Source organism: Sminthopsis crassicaudata, chromosome 4 (assembly GCF_048593235.1).
Source record: "Sminthopsis crassicaudata isolate SCR6 chromosome 4, ASM4859323v1, whole genome shotgun sequence".
NCBI classification, from domain to species: domain Eukaryota; kingdom Metazoa; phylum Chordata; class Mammalia; order Dasyuromorphia; family Dasyuridae; genus Sminthopsis; species Sminthopsis crassicaudata.
Window position 1 is genome coordinate 258967297 of NC_133620.1, and position 21587 is coordinate 258988883.

At 33.2% G+C, this 21587-nt stretch overlaps 1 protein-coding gene across 1 annotated transcript in view; it reads left to right on the forward strand.

The window, feature by feature from the left end:
• Positions 1–21587, forward strand: part of COL21A1 (collagen type XXI alpha 1 chain) — a 246431-nt gene that overhangs the window by 154092 nt on the left and 70752 nt on the right. The window contains 4 exon segments of the mRNA XM_074310626.1: positions 9065–9118; positions 10503–10554; positions 11389–11444; positions 11534–11587. Coding sequence (XP_074166727.1) covers positions 9065–9118; positions 10503–10554; positions 11389–11444; positions 11534–11587 — 216 coding nt within the window.

The following is a 21587-nucleotide window of genomic DNA, read 5'->3' on the forward strand; positions in this document are numbered from 1 at the left end:
AAGGTGAAAGGCTTGGTAAAATATTTAGGATTAGCGAGATGCCAGGTCTTTATAAAAAGACAAATAGATTTGGGAGAGAAAGACATTTTTTGATATTTTTCCTTTTTTCTCAAAGAGGACTGTGACATCAGGAATGTTGGAGGTAAATTGGGTTTAAATGAGAGAAGGCTGTACAAAGTCACCAGCTATCTAGATCTGTCTGTAGTTACCTGGATCAAGTGGCAATATATAGAGCAGGAAAATTGGAGATGGCACTGTATGCAGTGGGAACCTACACCTTCTTAAGTTAAGCTCTTTCCCAGGCATGGGAAGAGCTGGAATCATGAATTAGTGATTAGATAGAGGAATATCCACATTTTTTACAAAGAAAAATGATCTTTTAAGGGTAATGGTTTGGTAAAGTATTTGACTATTTTTGGGTGTAGCTGTGATGGAGTAAAGAGAGAGGTCATAGGGGTTAAGCAAATTGAGAGAATGGGAATTAAGGATATTTGAAAAAACATCAACATATCTGTTAAAATTCTCTAATATGAGAGTGGTAGTTGGAGTGAATGTGGATACTGTAATCTCTATAATGAATACCCTGAGAAAGAAAAGTATCTTAGGGATTGGTAGATTATAGCTACTAGAACTTGGATCATGTGATCAATTTGAATAAAAGCTAACTGGAAAAGAAAGAGAGGTTGCTTGATGTTGGTGATAGAGTCAATGGAGATCAAGGGTACTGACTTCTCTACAGAATCAGCTGAATAAGATGTTATGAAAGAAGATGTAGTATTAGAAAGGTCTAGGTATAGTGTCATCCAGAAGGCATCACATCTCAGTAAGTACCCAAAGATGAAGAATGTGAATAGAAGTAATTCTAAAGGAGAAGTTTCTTAATTATAGAGCATATTCTCCAGATACGATAATGGAAGGGATAGGATAGTATTAAAATAAATGGGAATGAGAAAGTGAGCCACAGAAATTGGAGGAGGTTCTGAGATTCATCCTCACATTATTTCTTTTTTCAATCTCTCTTTTTCTCTTCCCCTTCCTTTCTTGAAAGAGGAAGGCTTGAAATCCTCACAGACCACTTCTTTCTCTTTCCTCCCAACCTAGTTAAAAAAAGGGTCTTCCATTATTATCACCATATATTTGCTCTTTAGTTGCCCAGACCTTCTTTGCTAGGGAATCAGAGAGGATTTTAATCTCAAGTGACATCATGCCCACAATTACAAAAGAATAGAAATGAAGGACATCATTTAATCAGAGGAACAGAAAGAAGAGATCTAAATGTCAAGGTCCTGTCTTGTCTTTTGAGACAGTTATAAAACTATTAATAGAGATAGAAAAAATTCGAATCATCTCAGTTTGCCTAAAGTGAGTTCTAGCTCCCAAATTGGAATAGGAGAGCTCTACCTATTTAAACCTACAATTGAACCTTCAAGATTTGTTCAGGTTAGCATGCTAACATTATGGTTACCTTACTGGTAGAAAGCAATTGGAATCCATTTTTGGCTTCATTTTTTATCTAGAAGTTACAGCCTAACCATTTTAATGAAACTGAGGAAAGCAGTTTAAAGGATGAATGATTGAGTTTAAATTGCTTTCTGAAAGAACAGAAAAGGAAAATGGTATTGGAAAAGAGTGCTCCATCAGTTTAATCATTATTATCAAATTTGATTCTTGTGGACAGACTCTAGTAGGACCCATTCAGTACTTTATCATTATGCCATTGTGGCCAATGACTCTATTCCTTCACCCATCCCCTCCATTATCACAGCAGCTGCTGCTGCTCCCACCATGCTGCCAAGCATTTTCTCTTTTTAAAACTTACTAGGTTTATAACAGTATATACATGTTATAGTATATTTCCATTAAGATTACAAACTGCATTTTTTCATGAGGTTATGCACTTAGTTCTTGGAGCCTTGCCTTACTTGTGATGTGCCTTCAAGATGTCTTGCTCTCCTTTCCCCTCCCCAACCTTATAACCCTCTCCACTATGTTCCAACTTATCCTTTCTTTGTCAGTTTTACTTTGTGTGCACAAAGTGATTCTTCCTGAAAGAAAATGACTGAGCATATTATATACATATCTTATTAGCCACAAGCACTCATGTAATGTTCTGTTTCTCTAAATTGTAATTTGTTCTTTGGGGGCAGATCTCTTGGGGAGCTTCTGGAGCCAGCCTTAGTTTTAGTTTCAGTTCAATAATCCCAAAATGCAGCAAGAAGTCCAGATCCTATATTGTGTCCTTCAAAGTCTTGAATTTTTCCTGTCAGAATGTCTCCAGCCAGCTTCAGTCTCTAGCTCCCTCTGAATCCAAAGCCTCCAGCCAGCATGAAGGAAGACATGGGAATGAATCAGACTCTGCCTCTGAGAATGTGGGATTGTGGGCTTCCCAGAATTCAATCCTAGTTGTGAATCTCCCAGAAGTCCATGAGCAGGCTTTTCCTTTAGACTTTGAATCTGCTCTTGTCCAAGTATCCCCAGCCAGCACCACAGTAGAATCTCAAATGATCCCTACTTCTTGAATCCTGGCTCCTTATATCCTCCCAGAAAATGGGCTTGTGGATACTCCCTGGTCTTGTGGGAGCACCTTAAAAGTATGCTCTCTTAAAGGTGTGAAGTCTGATGTGTGAATCCATGAGTGAGTTCCTTTAAAGGTGTAAACTCTGAGCTAGAGAATTGTTAACTACTGACTTAGCACATAGTAATAATCCTAACACACTCAGAAAGGTACTATGACTATTTGCACTAGGAAACACATAATTTTTTTTTTTCAGATCTTTCCATTTTATCTTATTTATTTATTTATTTATTTTATTATGGCTTTTTATTTATAAACCATATGCACGGGTAATTGTTGACCCTTGAAAAAACTTCTGTCCAAATTTTCCCCTCCTTCCCACCTCCTCCCCTAGATGTCAGGTAGTACAATACATGTTAAATACATTAAAATATCTATTAAATCTAATATATGTATTCATATTTATATTCTGCACAAGAAAAATCAGATCTAGAAAAAAAATCTGAGAAGGAAAACAAAAATGCAAGCAAACAATAACAGAAAGAGTAAAAATTCTATGTTGTGGTTCACACTCAGTTTCCATAGTCCTCTCTCTGGGTGTAGATGGCTCTCTTCATTACTTAACAATTAGAACTTGTTTGAATCATCACATTGTTGAAGAGAGCCATGTCCATCAGAACTGATCATTATATAGCTTTCTTGTTGCTGTGTATAATGATATCCTAGTTCTGCTTATTTCACTTAGCATCAATTCATAAAGTCTCTCCAGGTCTCTCTGAAATGATTCTGATGGTCATTTCTTCCAGGACAATAATATTCCATCACATTGATATGCTATAACTTATTCAGCCATTCTCATTTGATGGGCATCCATTCAGTTTCCAATTTCTTGCCACTACAAGGAGGACTGCCACAAACATTTTTGCACATGTAGGTCCCTTTTCCTCCTTAAAGATCTCTTTGGGATACAAGCCCAGTAGTAACACTGCTGGGTCAAAGGGTATATACAGTTTGATAACTTTTTGAGCATAGTTCTAAATTGCCCTCCAGAATGGTTGGATCCATTCACAGTTCCACACATTGTATCAGTGTCCCAGTTTTCTGCTATATTAGTTTCCAATTTTCCTAGCAGTTTTTGTCAAATAGCGAATTCTTCCCCAAAGCTGGGGTTTTTAGGTTCATCAAACACTAGATTGCTAATGATTTCTCTTTGTATCTCTTGCTGTTGGATTTTATTAGTGATTATAAAAAATGCTGATGATTTATGTGAATTTATTTTGTATCCTGCAACTTTGCTAAAGTTGTAGATTATTTCTAATTGCTTTTTAGTAGAATCTCTGATTCTATAAGTATTCTATCATATCATCTGCAAAGAGTGATAATTTGGTTTCCTCATTACCTACTCTAATTCCTTTAATCTCTTTTTTATCTCTTATTGCCAAAGCTAGCATTTCTAATACAGTATTGAATAGTAATGGTGATAGTGGGCAACCTTCTGATCTTATTGGAAATGGTTCCAGTTTATCCCCATTATATATGATCTTTGCTGATGGTTTTAAATAGATGTTACTGACTATTTTAAGGAAAAGCCCATTTATTCCTATACTCTCAAGTGTTTTTAATAGGAATGGATGTTGGATTTTATCAAATGCTTAATCTGCACCTATTGAGATAATCATACAATTTTTGTTAGTTTGGTTATTGAGATAGTTAATTATGTTAATAGTTTTCCTAATATTGAACCAGCTCTGCATTACTGGTACAAATTCTACTGGGTCATGGAATATTATCCGGGGGATAATTTTCAGTAATCTCTTTGCCAATAATTAATAATGTTTAAGATTTTTGCATCAATATTCAATAGGGAGATTTGTCTATAATTTTCTTTCTCTATTTTCATCCTATCTAGTTTAGGTATCAGTACCAGGTCTAGGTCATACAAGAAATTTGATAGGAGTCCATTATTCCCTATTTTTTCAAACAGTTTATATAGAATTAGATTTAATTGTTCTTTAAATCTTTGGTAGAATTCACATATAAATCTATCTGGTCCTGGTTTTCTTAGGGAGCTGATTAATAGCTTCTTCTATTTCCTTTTCTAAAATGGAACTATTTAAGCAATTTACTTCCTTCTCTGTTAATCTGGGCAATCTATATATTTCTAGTTATTCCTCCATTTCCCTTAGATTATCAAATTTATTGGCATAAAGTTGGGCAGAGTAACTGCTAATTATTGCTCAATTTTATCTTCATTAGTGAAAAGTTCTCCATTTTCAGTTTTAGGAATAACAATTTGATTTTCCTCTTTCCTTTTTCTAATCAAATTTACTAACGGTTTATCTATTTTGTTGGTTTTTTCCACAAAACCAATTCTTAGTTTTATTAATTAATACAGTAGTGTTTTGTTTTTTTTTTACTTTCGATTTTATTCTTCTCTCCTTTTATTTTTAGAATTTCAAATTTGGTATTTGATTGGGGGTTTTTAATTTGCTATTTTTCTAGTTTTTTTTTTCCAAGCCCAATTCATTGACTTTCACTTTCTCTTTCTATATTTTATGCAAATAAGCCTCTAAAGATATAAAATTTCCCCTTATTACCACTTTGGCTGCATCCCACAAATTTTGGTATGTTGTCTCATTATTGTTATTCTCTTGGAAGAAGTTATTAATTGTATCTATGATTTGCTGCTTCACTTTTTCATTTTTTTTCCCCCGAGGCTGGGGTTAAGTGACTTGCCCAGGGTCACACAGCTAGGAAGTATTAAGTGTCTGAGACCAGATTTGAACTCGGGTCCTCCTGAATTCAAGGCTGGTGCTCTATCCACTGTGCCATCTAGCTGCCCCCACTTTTTCATTCTTTAGGATGAGATTATTTAGTTTGCAATTAATTTTTCATCTATCTTCCCCTGGTCTTTTATTGAATGTAATTTTTATTGCATTGTGATCTAAAAAAACGCTATTACTATTTCTGCCTTTCTGCATTTGATTTTAATATCTTTATGTCCTAATATATGGTCATTTTTTTGTATAGGTTCCATGAACTGCTGAGAAAAAAGTCTACTCTTTTCTGTCAACATTCAACTTTCTCTGGGGCAGCTAGGTGGTCCAGTGGATAGAGTACCAGCCCTGAATTCAGGAGGACCTAAGTTCAAATCTGGTTTCAGACACTTAACACTTCCTAGCTGTGTGACACCCTGGGCAAGTCACTTAACCCCAGCCTCAGAAAACAAACAAACAAACAAAAAACAAACAAAAAAAAATCAACTTTCTCCAAAGATCTATCTTACCTAATTTTTTTTAGTATTCTATTTATCTCTTTAACTTCTTTCTTATTTATTTTGTGGTTTGATTTATCTAGTTCTGAGAGAGCAAGGTTGAGCTCTACCACTATTGTAGTTTTGCTGTCTATGTCTTCTTGCAGCTCTCCTAACTTCTCCTTTAAGAATTTAGATCCTACACCATTTGGTGTATATACGTTTAATATTGATATTATTTCATTATCTATGTTACTCTTTAGCAAGATAATAATGCCCTTCCTTATCTCTTTTATTTAGTTCAATTTTTGCTTTTGCTTGATCTGAGATCAGGATGGCTACCCCCTGTTTTTTTTTTTTTTTTTTTTTTTTTTTTTAATTCACCTGAAGCATAATAGATTCTCTGCCAGCCCTTTTACCTTTACTCTGTATGTATCACCCTGCTTTAAACGTATTTCTTGTAAACAATGTATTGTAGGATTCTGGCTCTTAATCTAGCCTGCTATCCACCTCCACTTTATGGGAGATTTCACCCCATTTACTTTTACAGTTAAAATGACTAATTCTGTGTTTTCTGCCAACTTATTATCTTCAGATTATAGTTTTCGCTTTCCTTTTCCCCTTTCCCTCCTCCCCATTATTTAACTTTTGAGCATCACTTGCCTCAAGCACATCTCTTCCTTTAGAATCCCTCTCCCTTTAGAGTACCTTCCTTTTCTTTCTTTCTTTTTTCCCCTGAGGCTGGGGTTAAGTGACTTGCCCAGGGTCACACAACTAGGAAGTGTTAAGTGTCTGAGACCAGATTTGAACTTGGGTCCTCCTGAATTCAAGGCTGGTGCTCTATCCACTGTGCAATCTAGCTGTCCCCGTACCTTCCTTTTTTTATACCTTTCTCATACTATTTCTGTTTTCCCTTCTACTTAGGCTATCCCTTTCCTTTTTGCCTTTCCCCTTCTACTTTTCAATAAGATGAGAGAAATTTCTCTATAAACCAAATATGTCTAATATTTTCTCTTTTAGACAAATCTGATGAGTTTAAGATTCACACAATTTTCATCCCCCTTCCTTCTTTCCCTCAAATATAATAGGTTTCCTTCGTCTCTTTGTAAGATTTAATTTCCCTCATTTCACCTCCACTTTTCCCTTTCTCTGGAACCATCCCCTTTCCACTTATAATTCCATATCCATTACAGTAAAATCAAATTATACATTTTCTCTTTATGTATACCCATAACAGAAATACACTTCTCAAGAGTTCTTTTTACCTTTTTATGCTTCTCTTGAGCCCATATTTGGAGGTAAATTTTTTTGTTTAGCTCTGTTCTTTTCATCAGAAATAAATGGAATTCACTTGTTTCCCGAATTCACCTGTTTCCCTGAATGCCCATCATCTTCCCTGAAAGGAAATGATCCTTTTAGCGGAATAGTTTATTATTAGCTGCATTCCAAGTTCCTTTGCCTTTTGGAATATCAGATTCCAGGCCCTTCAATCCTTTAATGTGGAAACAGCCAGAACTTGAGTGATCCTTATTGTGCCTCCTCAGTATTTGAATTGTTTTTTTTTTTTTTTTTTTTTTTTTTTCCTGGCTGACCAATTTTTCTTTGGTCTGATAATTCTAAAATTTAGCCATACGATTCACTGGGGTTTTAATTTTGGGGTCTTTGGTGAATTCTTTCAATGGCTATTTTACCTTCTAATTCTATGCCATCAGAGCAGTTCTCTTTGAATATTTCCTGAAAATATAGTGTCTAGGCTCTTTTTTTATCATGCTTTTCAGGGATTCCAATAATCCTTACATTGTCTGTCCTAGATCTATTTTCCAGGTCAGTTGTTTCCCCAAGTGTGTATTTTTACATTTTTTTCTACATTTTTCTTTTTCTTTTTCTTTTCTTTTCTTTTCTTTTTTTTTTTCTTTTTTTTTTTTTTTTTTTGGTTTGCTTGATTGATTCTTTATGTCTTATTGAGTCATTCATTTCCATTTCTTCAGTTCTGATTTTTAGTGAATTGTTTCTTCATTTACTTTTTTTTTTTTTTTAACTTCTTTTTGTATTTGTTCAGTTGAGTTTTTAAATGAGTTGTTTTGTTCTTTGGAAATTTTTTTCCACAAATTCTGTTTTCCTGGGAGTTATTTACCTTTTCTATTTCACAAATTGTGTTTTTCAGGGAGTTGTTTTCTTTTTCCATTTTGTCAAATCTATCATTTAATGAATTATATGCCTTTTCCAAACCCTCTTGCAAACCTTTCCTTTTCACATTTTTCTTCTAGCTCTCTTTTAATATCCTTTTTAATTTCTTCTAATAGAGCCTTGTGTGATAGGGACTAGGGTAATTGACCTTTTAGGTCTTCTTCTGGAGACAATTTGTTTTTAGTCTCCTCAGGGTTTGAAATCTGTTGTTCTCTTTCACAATAAAAAGTATTTTCACCATAAAAATCTATGGTTAGAGTTCTCTTTGCCTTTTTACTTATTTTTTTTTTTAAATGTTTGGATCTGCTTTTAGGGCAAGGAAGGTTTTCCAAGCTTCCTCTACAAGCACTGCAAAGTGGCTGGGTTGTGATCCTACTGACTCACTCCCAGAGCTGGGTGGGCATGGTCAAGTACCATGAGACTCTGGCATTTCAGGGTTCACTATTTACCTTTTGTATTTGTGTTGGATATTATATAACTTCTCTGCTGAACTACTGGCTTGCACCCAAGGTAGAGTAGCCAACACTGGTGTAGATTCCTCCCCGTAGATTCTCTGCCAAGCAGACTCTGTACTGCTCCTGTGAAGATCACACCTCACCCTCATCTGCACAGCATGCCTTGGTGTCTGTGCTCTGCCTGACTGCACCTGGCCACCTCCCTCCATTCCCAATTAAAAGAGATCTTTTCTAGTGAGCTTTGATATTATCTTCTGCTGATAATTTGCTGTCCTCCCAATATTTGTGGATTCTGCCACTAATTTTGAGGCTAATTAGTTGAGGATCATATGAGAAGATCAGAAAGAAGTATGTTTCCTTTCTGCCATATTGGCTCTGCCCCCAAAACACATAAATATTTATTCAATCTACTTATTAGTTCCTAAATGTATTTGAAGAAAAGGGAAAATCTCTCTTTTCACAATTTGAAAAATACTTAAATGATTGCTATCTTATGAGAGGTGGCACATTGATATTGTAAGGTCTGTATTTCTGATCTCAGAACCTTTCATAAGAAAATATTTTAATGAGATGTAAGAGAAGATGATAAATAAAAATAATCATCAAAGTCAGAAGGGAGAGAAGACTTTAATTAATTTCAGTTTTATTTTCCAGGGTGATCGTGGACTTCCAGGTTTTCCTGGTCAGCATGGGATACCAGGATCGAAGGTTAAAGAAATATCTTTGAAGTTCCAAAAATGTTCCTATAAATTTTTCAAATATTATTTAAATTATAAGTTAATTTAAAATATTAACTGCACTGATGTAAATGCTACTTTAGTCCAGAAATATCAAGAATTGAATTGAATGTTATTGCTTTTTGAAATTTGCAAAATCTTTTCACATAAACTGTAGGAAAGCTAGTTATATATTTTCTATCTGTGATGTAAAATTCTTTAGCATTTAAAACTTAATGAACGAGTCTTATGTAAACTGCTCAGAACCTTGACTCTAAAATATATGGACTATGTGCTTGTGACTAGAAAGCCAACCATCTTTCACTGACTTAGATTTCTTTTAAAAATTCTGAAATCCAGAGCCATTATATTCATTTTTAGCAGTTTCATACTCAAATATTAGTCAATCATCACCTTTTCCTTTGTTTACATCAATATATAAACCTTCCAATATTTTTCAGCAATACTTTTTATTGTTTACTTTAATCTTCATTTTCTTATTTTTCCTTCAACTTCTATATCATCATCTATCTAACAGTGGAATATAGTGATGTAGACAATTACTTTTAAGGAAGCTAAATCAATGTATTCTACCTTTAGTAATAGTTAGGAGAAGCCAGTTTGATTTAGGTGAAAGAAATAACTTCACCTGAGTGGGGAGTGGAGAGGCCAACTTCATAAAAATACTGGATGTGAATAAGAGTCTATAGGGTCAGGTAGGGCAGCCAACCTATTCTACACCAGGGTGAAGAAGGCTTATTGGGAAACACAGGCAAATAAATGGATTTTTAATAATTAGCAGCATCAATTAGCTATTAACAATTATATTTTTATTATTTTTTTCATTATTACTCACTGAGGGATTATTCTATTTTAGTTTCTCAAAAATCATTTCATATATTTTTGTTTCATATCTTAGTATATAAAAATGGTGCCTTACTTTAATTGGATGTTTAAGCTTATTTTTTTTTATTTAAGCACCATGATAATTTATTGAATAGTATAATAAATCATTTCTCCCACAGAATATGCATAGATAATATATATATATGCATGTATATATACATGCATGTATTATGCATATATTCTTAAATATATAACATGTATTTCACAGCATGTCCATAAGTACCAAAATAGTTCAACAAATACAAATGATCTAGGTTCATAAAGTTTTCAATCTATTTTTTTCTAGACCTAGATCTAAAAGATGGGCATTGTGCCTTCATTTTTTTAAACCTTATGTTTAAGCTGAAATTTGGAGAACCTGAAAGACAGATATCATAATTCAAATATAAAATATGTTGAAATTTACAGTTGTTTTATGACAATTCTTTATATTATAATTAAGATTTTTTAAAATTCTTTTTTCCCTTTAGGGTGACCTGGGACCCAAAGGAGAAAAAGGATCACCTGGATTTTATGGGAAAAAGGAAAGTATAAATCATAAAAAAAAGTATGCACATTTCCTTTTCCCTTCACTATAGTCCAGTGACAAGAATCACAGATTGAAGAAAGTAAATATAAAAATGATTTCTAGTTTAAATTATCACATAAAATAATAATTTTATGAAAATTAATTTTCTTCATCTGCCTCCTTGGGATTCTGTTCTTTTCTCATTTTTAGATGTGACTTTAAAAATACAAGATGCAATTAATCATTTATCTTATTCAATATCCTGGCTTATATTATTTGTTTTTCAAAACATGGAGGTTTTTCCTTTCATCCTGCAAGTTAAAATGTATGTGTCTTGATACTTCCTTCCTGCTCACATTAGAGAATGGGATTTATCTGCAACATCTTTCCTACTTCCCTTTTATTTTATGTATTTACATATAAACATATATATATATATATATTTATATATAAAAATAAATATAATATAAATAATATATAAAAATTAAAAGATGATATATGTATTTTTATATGCACATTTCAGTAAATGCTTTAATGTTCCTATAAAAAGCATGATTTAGTTTATAAATCACAATTTTCCCTGTCTTACTTTTAGTGTTAATTGTGTTACTGTTAATATTTAATACCCACAGACTGAGTATTCAAAGGCAAAACTAGAATAGCTCTTATTTTTAAGAAATTCACGTAATATTGAAAAATCATATCATACAGTTATTTTGGAAGGCATACACATGCAGGATTTTCATGATTTCTCTGGTTAATTATTAGTTAATTTGCTAAAGTTAAATTTTGAAATTTTCAAAAATTTAGCATAATTAAAATTTTAAAAGTCTTTTATTTTCACAATTAGGGTGCAAAAGGTGAAAAAGGAAATGCTGGTTTTCCAGGTCTTCCTGGACGTTCTGTAAGTTGGGAGAACTTTTCTTTATTTTACAAACATTTTATCAGTATATACATGCCTAAAGTACTTGCCTTTTTTTTTTTTTTTGTCAGGGAGAGCCTGGAAGAGATGGAAAGGATGGCTTAATGGGCAGCCAAGGATTCAAGGTATTGACAAAAATTTAATGATTCTTCTTTATATGGGATAAGAGATGATCTATAAATTGGACAATAAGTCTGATTCTATGGAAGTTAGTTTAACAATTGAACAATACAAAGAGAAGAATAAATCAGAATTGCACATAATATTTTTTTATTGTTATGTATCAAGTGGCCTTTAGAAATCAACACAAAATCCTCAGTCATTTAAAGCCTTTCAATTATTGGTTCAAATCCACCTTTCCAAACTTATATTACATTACTGGAGCATAATAGAGTGCTACCTCCTAAATTGGTTTGTAGTATCAAGTGAAATAATAATTGTACAGTGTTTAGCATTACTATGCTGGAACACAATAAACACTATAGAAATGTTAGCTATTAACTATCTTACTATCATCATTATTTCCTTTACCCTCCCAACATTTTAGCCAAACTGCCCTACTTTCTGTTTCTCAACTTTACATTTCCTTTTCCATGTATTTGCACAAATTTGTGATGTTTCTTCCTCCCTCCTGCCTCTAACAGATCTTTGCTTCCCTCATGAATCACCTTCCCTTATGAATCAGCTTAAATGCTAGCTCATTTGCTCAGTGTTTAGTAATTCCCACCATTCTATCTATCCCTTCTAGTTGTCTCTCTTCTCTCAAATGTATTTACTTATTTACATTCACTATGTTCTCTGTTTTCTTCAGCAAAACTCTTCTTTCTTGTCTCAGTCCCTGGCCAATGCATGTCTGTAGAATGCAGGCTTTTTGAGGAATATATTGTTCTCCATTTTGAGCTTTCTATCCTCAGGATATGTTTTGCACATAGTAGATTTTTAATACATAATAATCATGATTAAACATATAGTGTGTTTGTGTGCACCAAATATAGGTGTGTGATTAATCATGATGACTGTATTAAGTAACTACTATGCAAAGCACAGAAAAAGATCTAGAAAAAAAGAGTGTGTGTGTGTGTGTGTGTGTGTGTGTGTGTGTGTAAAATCTCACATTACCTATATCAACCAAGAGTTGTTAACCTAGATCTGTGCATACATTTTTTGGAGGTCCTTGAACTTGAAGGGGGAAAAATAATGTTTTTATTTTCAGTGACCTCTGACTGACCTAATTTTTTACTTTCCTCTGGTTTTTATTTATGTGTATGTGTGTGTGCATGTGTGTTTGTTTTGTTTATTGTCTAGGTCCAGAAATTTTACCAGATTGCCAAATGCCATAGCACACAAAAAAAGCTTAACAATCCTGATATTCATAGGGATATTCACAGATGAATTTATATATCTTATTATAGTGATATAACCTAAATGAAATAGCATTTCCTATTATATCTGATTAAATGGATTATTTGCCAGGAACATTTAAATTCTTTTTAAGGTATAAATTAAGGCACTAGTAAAAGGAAGGGCATATAATTTTTAAAAATTTGGGCTGGGATACATAAAATTAAATCATGTCTGCCACAGAGTGAATGAATGCTTTTTAGTGGCTGCATTTTTCATTATAGATTTAGCTTTAAGGAGAGATGATTTGGGATAGGATAGATCATACAAATTAATTTCTTAACCTGTTATTTTTAATCAACAAAGCAACATCAGAATGGATAATAAAATTTAATATTTGTTTAAAAAGAAATGAATATTCCCATGATTATCCCACCTTTTTGGACATTGTTTTTAGTTCTGAGGATAAGCAAAATTATTCCCTTCTGTGTTCACTTATAAGTAATTTAGTAAGCAAGAAAATTCATAGTATAAAACTATTGCAAGTTATTGCAGAGAAGTCATTTAAAATCCCATCATTTTCCAAGTGCAGGGAAAAAAAATATACCTGTTGCCTCAGTTTTCTTTTAAGTCAAGGACCATCTTTTAATTGGCCTTTAAGCTTAAAAAATTATACATTATTTATATTTATGGTTAATGTTAGTTTTCTAATAAAGAATTTCATTTAAAAATAACATAAATATATACAACTTCTTTTTCCAGATGTAAAGGTCTGTCAATCTTGACAGTTCTAAGGCATGAAATGATATAATTTTAATCTTTGCCCTAGAGCAATCTCTCAGAAAAGAAGAAAATATTACAGTAGAGAATTAATTTTGGATAGTTAAAGCAAATGATAGTTAAAATATCAACATTTTTGTAACATTCATTTATCTTAGTTGTAGATGAGAAGGATTTCCTAAACTATGAATTTTCAATACTTGGCTACTGGAAGGTTGTAGATAAGTTTTCAACTTGATAAATATATCCTGTGATAAGATAAAAATGAAAGTAATACATTTATTTAATAGGGGAGAGAGGGTCTTCTTCTAAATTCAATTATAGTTTCATGGTTAGTAAACCACTCCTTCTACTCTAATTTAGAATGTTGTCATGACCACAAACTGAATTACTGCCAATCCCTTTATTTATTTATTTATTTGTTTTTTGTGGGAAAGTCCCAAAGACCACAGGATGAAAGAAAACATATAATGTCTGTTTCACATGTCTGTTTTTGGTTAAATTTCTTTTTTTTTCTTCTCTGTAATCTATTGTGGAATGAGTCATTTTTAAACATTAGATGCCGAAATTTGATTTGGAGATACTTCTTATCATAAAGTGTTCTAAATAGTCTTAACATAAACAGGCAATTAAATAAGAGAAATAGCAAAATAATAAATTGGCAAATGGAAATATGCTTTAATGTTAAACATCAATCATCCAAATTTACAAGCTTCAGTTCTAGTTAAAATATCATATTCCATTGGTTAATTATGCTTTCTGCTCTTAGATATATTACATATATCCTGATGGCTGCAAAGAGGGCTTACTGCATCACATATTTAGAACTAGACAAGGTCCTAAATGCCACATAAGTCAACTTTATTTTACAGATGAGGACAGGAAACCATTACCTTCTGTTGAAACTTAACCTTGAATTCTTTGGTAAAATATGCCTTTTGTAACAACTGAAAAGAAAAAGAAAAAAAAAAAGAAAAAACAGAAATAGGATCATAGATGTAGATCTAGAAAGGACCTTAAAGACTATCAAGTTTTTTTAATTTTAATTTTGCAAATTAAGAAACTAAGTCCCAGAGACTTTAAATTACTTGCTCAAGGTCAAATAATAATAGAATATTAGAATTAATATAAATAAATAATAGAATTAAAACAGGTATTTGTCCTCAACTCAAGTGTTTTTACACTTTTTTTTGGTATTTCTAGCACTTACCATAGTCTCTGACACATAATATGCAATTAATTAGACATTTTGATTGATTGACTGTACCATATTAGTACTATTATATATTGTTGGACATTTCTAAGATTGTCAAAACTTTATGTTCTATTATATATAAAGTGAGAATAGTAATATATACTTTAGCGGGAAAAAAAGCAATCATTCTTTGATTTACTGAAGCAACTTTTTAGAATTGGACAATCCCAATACAATATATTTTAATGAGTTGGATATAATATCAGGAAAATACACGTGACATTTATTATTCAGGCAACCTTTCTTGACCTCAACTTTCTCATATGAAAAATGGTTTCAATCATATCTGGCACAAAGTTGTTGTGAGAATGAAATGTACTACACTGTGGTTGTGGTTCATTTATTTCAGTCATGTCCAAGTCTCTATGATCTTATTTGGGTTTTCTTGGAAATCCTGAAGTGGTTTGCCATTTCCTTCTACAATTTATTTTATATATCAGGAAACTGAGGCAAATAGGGTTAAATGACTTGTCTAGGGTCACACAGATACTATCTGAGCCCAGATTTGAACTCATGTCTTCATCACTCACAGAGAGGGGGATGCATAAGACATAAAAGACATAAATACTACCTTCTTGGAATTTGCAATGGGAGAGAAATAAGGGTGAAAAATACTGAGTCAATATAGTGAGTTCTAGATGGTCTGGTGGACATTCATTAAAAAATGCTATCGGTGTTATATAAGGGCATGAGGATTCAGGAGATATATCACGAAAGATGGAAACCAAAATGTATATGGAAAGATGAACAGTTTATATGGTCAACTGTCAATTATATTTACTGGTAATATCTTAGGATTTTATATTCAAGTGAAATTATTGCAAGGTGGTATAGTATAAATTTACTAACCATGTCTCATAAAATGAGAGGGTTAGCATAAATGATTTTTAAAGCCCATTCTAGATCTGATTCTTAAGCTATAATTATGACATATAACAATAATTATTATTAATATAATTATACACACACATATATATATATATATATATTTAGTACTTTAGAGACATTTCTTTTTACCTTAAATAACTAGTATTATATAAGTTTCTTGAAGGCAAAAATCATCTAGTTTTTGTCTTTACATTGCTAAGACTAGCAATTATTTATTTAGTATCTATGTTTATAATACCTTTCACAAGTCATCATTTACTAAATGACTTGAATTGCAGAATACTCTGAAGTAAGTAGTGTAGCTATTAATTACTGTTCACATTTTGTGAGAAAAGAAACTCATAAAGAAGTTAGCTGATTTGTTCAAGTACAGATTGTGGCTTTCAAATGCACATTTACTCACTCATATAGAAATCAATCATTGAATTACTTTCCAAAATGATATAATTGCATCTTCCAAATTTCATTTTTAGTCAAATGTAACTGATTTCAATAGGCTCATATTTTTCTCCTCTTTGCTTGATTATTAACATATCAATTGAGAAAAAGAAGGAATATTAAGCATGAAAAATGAAGGGGAAAGGACTGCCTTCCTTCCTTCCTTCCTTCCTTCCTTCCTTCCTTCCTTCCTTCCTTCCTTCCTTCCTTCCTTCCTTCCTTCCTTCCTTCCTTCCTTCCTTCCTTCCTTCCTTCCTTTCTTCCTTCCTGTGATTTAATTCTTTAAAAAATAATTTTGCCAAAAAAGATTCAATATAAAAAGTTGCACCTGACAATAGTAGTGGCTAGGATGTATTAATTGTTCAGTTAACTAGCTATGACTAATAAATTAGGCTCAACTTGACTCAGTATAAGGCAATCATTCCTTTATTACCTACAGCCTTAATACCTGTCACACTGCTTTGATTTCTCATTAGTCTAAATTTCTAAATATTTAGCTTTCAAATCAAGTGATTCCTGACTAGTACTTTTATTGATTTATCCAAATCTGATATTTTCTTTTCCTGCATAGGTTCATATTTGTTCTGATTGAATCATGAAAATGTCAGTAACTTGCCTGTTTTCTCTCACTAACCAAATCATTTTACAGGAATGCATTATTCAGTTATCCCAGTTTCCAAACTATTATACCCTATTTATAAATAAAGCTGGACCAAATGAAATGTTCAGCTTCAATAAAATTTTTATCATATTAGTGAATTATGAGAGAAACCCATTCCTACATAGTGTGACATCATTGTTGTTGGGTATAGCATAACTAAAAAGGATTTTAAAAAATAATGCTTGGCATTGATAAAAATGTATTGGGTATTCACACTCTGTTATGCAATTTATATATTCTTGGTACTTGGATGAGAACATGAAATTAAGGATGAAACTTTTAAATATAATTCAGAAAATATTCAATTTGGGATATATATATATGTATACACACACACATACACACATACATATATAATTTTTGTCTGATGAATAAGTTTGTTTCAAGATAGGAGCTTAATTTGAATATATTTTCTGTCATGATTTTTTTTTTTTTTTTTTTTTTTAAGTTCTGGAACATAAGGTATTTGCAGGATAAAATACCTTCATCCTTTCTATCTCCCTACTCCCTCTAGGGGAGAAGAAAAACAAAAACAAAACAAATAAATGTTTCTTCAGCCTGACACAAATATGACATAATTGTTTGCAGTTAGGGTGGCGTGTTACATTTCTGTTTTTTGAATGCCAAAATGCAACCAGACAAATAAATATGATGCTTGATGGTTGTCATAGTTTGAAGAATTTTATTTTATTTTATTTTTTTTTTTTGTGTATGTGATTTTTGTTTTGTCATTTTGTTTCTAAAGCTCTCCTTTTCATGAGGGTAGTTTTTAAGATAAGTGATTTGTGAGCAAAGGTGATCAGTTCTCAATTCAAAATAAAATAGCCTAGATTGATTAGGGAATTCATTTTTAGAATACATACATATGGGGTTTTTTTGTTTTGTTTTTTTTCCCTGAGGCTGGGGTTAAGTGACTTGCCCAGGGTCACACAGCTAGGAAGTGTTAAGTGTCTGAGACCAGATTTGAACTCAGGTCCTCCTGAATTCAAGGCTGGTGCTCTATCCATTGTGCTATCTAGCTGCCTCCAGAATACATACATATGAATGCAAAATAAGATAAAAAATTTCCTGTGCATAATAATTTAGTCAAAAATTAAAATGATAGGAACTGATTAAAAAGTATTATGTAAATTCCCTTGGCTTTATGACATAAAATAATAGTGTTTATTATAGTTTCAAAAACTAATCATATGTTAAATGACCTATGTGCTTTGCTTATCTGTGAACTTTTTAATTTAATTGGTTTCCTTTGTAATAACTGCCTAGTGCAGTCAATTGACATTCATATATTACTTTGTATGTATTAAAACAATTATTTCACTACTCATGAAGGCAGCTGAAGCAGACATTATGGAGTGCCTAGAGTTTGGTCCCTCATCAAAGATTCAAAGGTCATGTATTTCATTCTGGGTCATCACTTCTTGTCTTGATTTTTGTCTTGCTTCTGGGTTTTGATGATTCTAAAAGGGGGAATAAGCCTGATAACTATGTGCAACTCTGCCTCACTTAAACCCAATTAATGTGCAAGTTCAGATATGACCTGTGATGTCATATAACAACAGTTTATTACTTTGTGCCAAGTGGTGTGTTAAATGATTGCTGCTTGCCCTTCATTCTCGAAGAGGACCATGACATCAGGGAGGGGATGGCATGACATGCAAGTAAATTGAATTCAAATGAGGGAGGGCTGTGCAAGGTCACTTACCTTACTTTCCCTTCCACAGTCATCTGGATCCAGTGATAAGATAAAGATCAAGACTACTGAAGATGTCCCTGAATGAAATGGGAGACCGTGACCTTTTTAAGCTAAGGTCTTCAACAGGTCTCAGTTTGACTGAGGCTATACCTGTTCAGTGATTAAGACTAGGTAGCAATTGAGAAAAAGAATTTCCTCTTTCACTTGGTCCAAAAAAATCTAAATAAATGAATAAATGAATGAATGAATTGGGAGGGGAAGACCTCAGGGTTTCTGGCCAAAGCAAGGCCAAGTGATAGGAATATGTAAACAAAAAACTGCCCCTCCCATGAAGAAGCTTATATTCTAATAGGGGAAGACAGGAGGACAATAGTTTGGTACATACTTGATAGAGCTGGTTTATTTTATTTATTTGAAAACATGTCTCATAAAAATAATAAATAACTCCTTATACTAATTCCAGGCTTTTTGTACCTTATTTCCCCAATATATATGTTCATTCCATTGATATTGGCCTCCTTGCAGTTCCACATATAAGAAACTCCATCTCTTGACTCTGGGTATTTTTGATAATGTCTCCCAAGCCTGGAACATTGTCCTTCCTCTGTTCTCCTCGCTCATATCCCTATTTTTCTTTTAAGTTTTATCTTTTCAAGAAAGCTTTCATCAAGAATTAAGAGGGATTGGGAAAACTTTCTTTTAGATAGAAAAAAGAAAGCTTTCCCAATCCCTCTTAATTCTTGATTATTTCTCTTTAAAAAAATAAGCCTTCTACATTCTTTTCTAACTTTTTTACAAGAAGCCTTTTCCAACCCTTCTTAATTTTTCCTTTTTTAAATTATATCCTATTCTTACTTCATATATAGCTTACTTTGTATATTTGTGAATATTTGCATGTATTTGCATGTTGCCTTCTTCATTATATCGTGAGCTTCTTCAGGGTAAGGGCAGTCTTGCCTCTTTTTGCATTCCCAGCATTTAGCACAGTGTCTGACACATAGTAGGTGCTTAATAAATGTTGATTTGTTGATTGAATTTTTTAGATAACTTAGATGGTAACTCATCAAAAACTTGGTAGCTAATTATAATAGCAAGAGTAAATGAAAGTGGTATTATTGTCTTAATAATAATTCCTTAATAAGGAAAGGGATTGTGATTTCATAGACATGAATAAGAAAAGTCTCTTCACCAATGTAGGTCTTTCTCTGCACTGCAGAGTGTTAGTGTCCTGTTGTCTCTAGATTTGTAATCCTTCTCTGGGAGGAGGTTTCTTTTCTTTAAATCCTTTTCTCTGTGAGAAGGTTTCTTGGGAGGCTTCTGGAGCCTCCAGCTGGAGCAAAGATAGAATCTTGAATCCTCTTCTTCCTGAATCCTGGCTCTGAATCTCCTCCAGCTTCCCTGAAGTTCTCCTGGGAAATCTTGTCCTTGACCCAATCGAGACTGCTTCCTTCTAGACTGACTCCTCCTTTTATCATCCCAGAGAATTGGCTTGTGGGTACTCCCAGGGGCTTGTGGGAACTCCTACAACCAATGAACTTGCTCCTTTTAAAGGTGTGAACCCTGAGCTAGAGAATTGTTAAGTACCGACTTAGCACCTAGTAAGAACCTAACATCTCCCCCTTTTCTTTTGATTTAGAACATAAGGTGGTCATGACCTTGAAACATAAATCCATCAATATGGGAGATAGTACACATAATTACATAAATTATATAAATACATAGTAACATAACACATGCTAGAAGTGATGTAACAAATAACATGATCAAATAATCATAAATTGAGAATTTATACATGTCCATAAGTCCACTGTCCATAAGTTCATGTGCCAGAAATCCAATAATTCCTGCAAGTTTTAAAGTCCTACAATAGTCTCATCTTGTGATAGGGAATCTTCAACAGTCTCCTTATTAGCCATGCTCTTTCAGTGCCAGATGTTCTCCTTTGTTTTGAGGTTTTTCTCTTTTTCTGTCTCTCTCCAGGTGCTTGTTGCCACCCATCTGTTTCCTTCTCCATCTGCTTCCTTCTGTCTGTTAAAATACAAGCAAAGCCTCTCTTCTAGGCAGTTAACCTATCTAAATTTCTTCCTATTTACCACTTTCTAAATCTCTTCTCATTTTCTGGCAATTACCTTGGAGCTGTTTGCACTGGATTGGTTTAAAAGGCCTGTATTCTCCCCAAGTGTAATCCATCTCTGCAATCTGATTGCCTTTTGGCTGATTGATCAGATAATCCCTTTCTGCCATGTGATTGCTTTTCTGTTGGTTGATCAAATCAGAGTCCTGACCTTCTAAAGGCTCTTTGGGTGTAACCTCAGTTGCCATCATGCCCTACCTATCTTTTGATTGATATCTTGGAACTGGGCTCCTTGGATCAATCTACATTCAGAGGCCAGGTGGAAGCCCTTGTGACATTTTGGACATGGAGTTTTAGGTCTTCTCTCAGCCTGTCTTCTCACTCTATCTCCATATCTCCATTGAGCTCTTAGATGTCCAACTTTTCCACATTGAAAACATCAATGAGTTTCTCTAGAAGTCCCTTGACAGGAGGGACCCTGTTTTCCCATGTTCATCATAGTCTGGGTGTAAAAAGTATTTGTTCCCACTGTAGCACAGCATCTTATGATCAGCTCTAAAGAAGCATCTTTGTCTAGTCCCCATATAATTCTCTTGCAAACCTCATTGGCATTTTCCATAGCCAAATGTCTGGTCATTATTTCTGTAGCTGCATTTTCTCCAATAGTTCTTCTGACAGCAGTTAGCAGATGTCACACAAAATCCACAAAAGATTCATTGGGACCTGGCTCTATATTAGTGAAAGCCTCCCCTCGATCTTTCTGTCCAGGGAGGGAACCCCAAGCTTTTATTGCAGTCTTAGAAATTTGCTTATTCACTGTTATGGGATAATCAATCTGTTCTGAATTCTCTCCATAGCAACCTTCACCTGCTGACTGGGCAAAAGTGAATTGTGTGTTAACTCCTGTTTCCATATTGCATCTGACTTGAATTCTACATAATTCATGAAACTTCGAAAGCCACCAACAAGTTTTGTCCAGGTTCTAAACATGT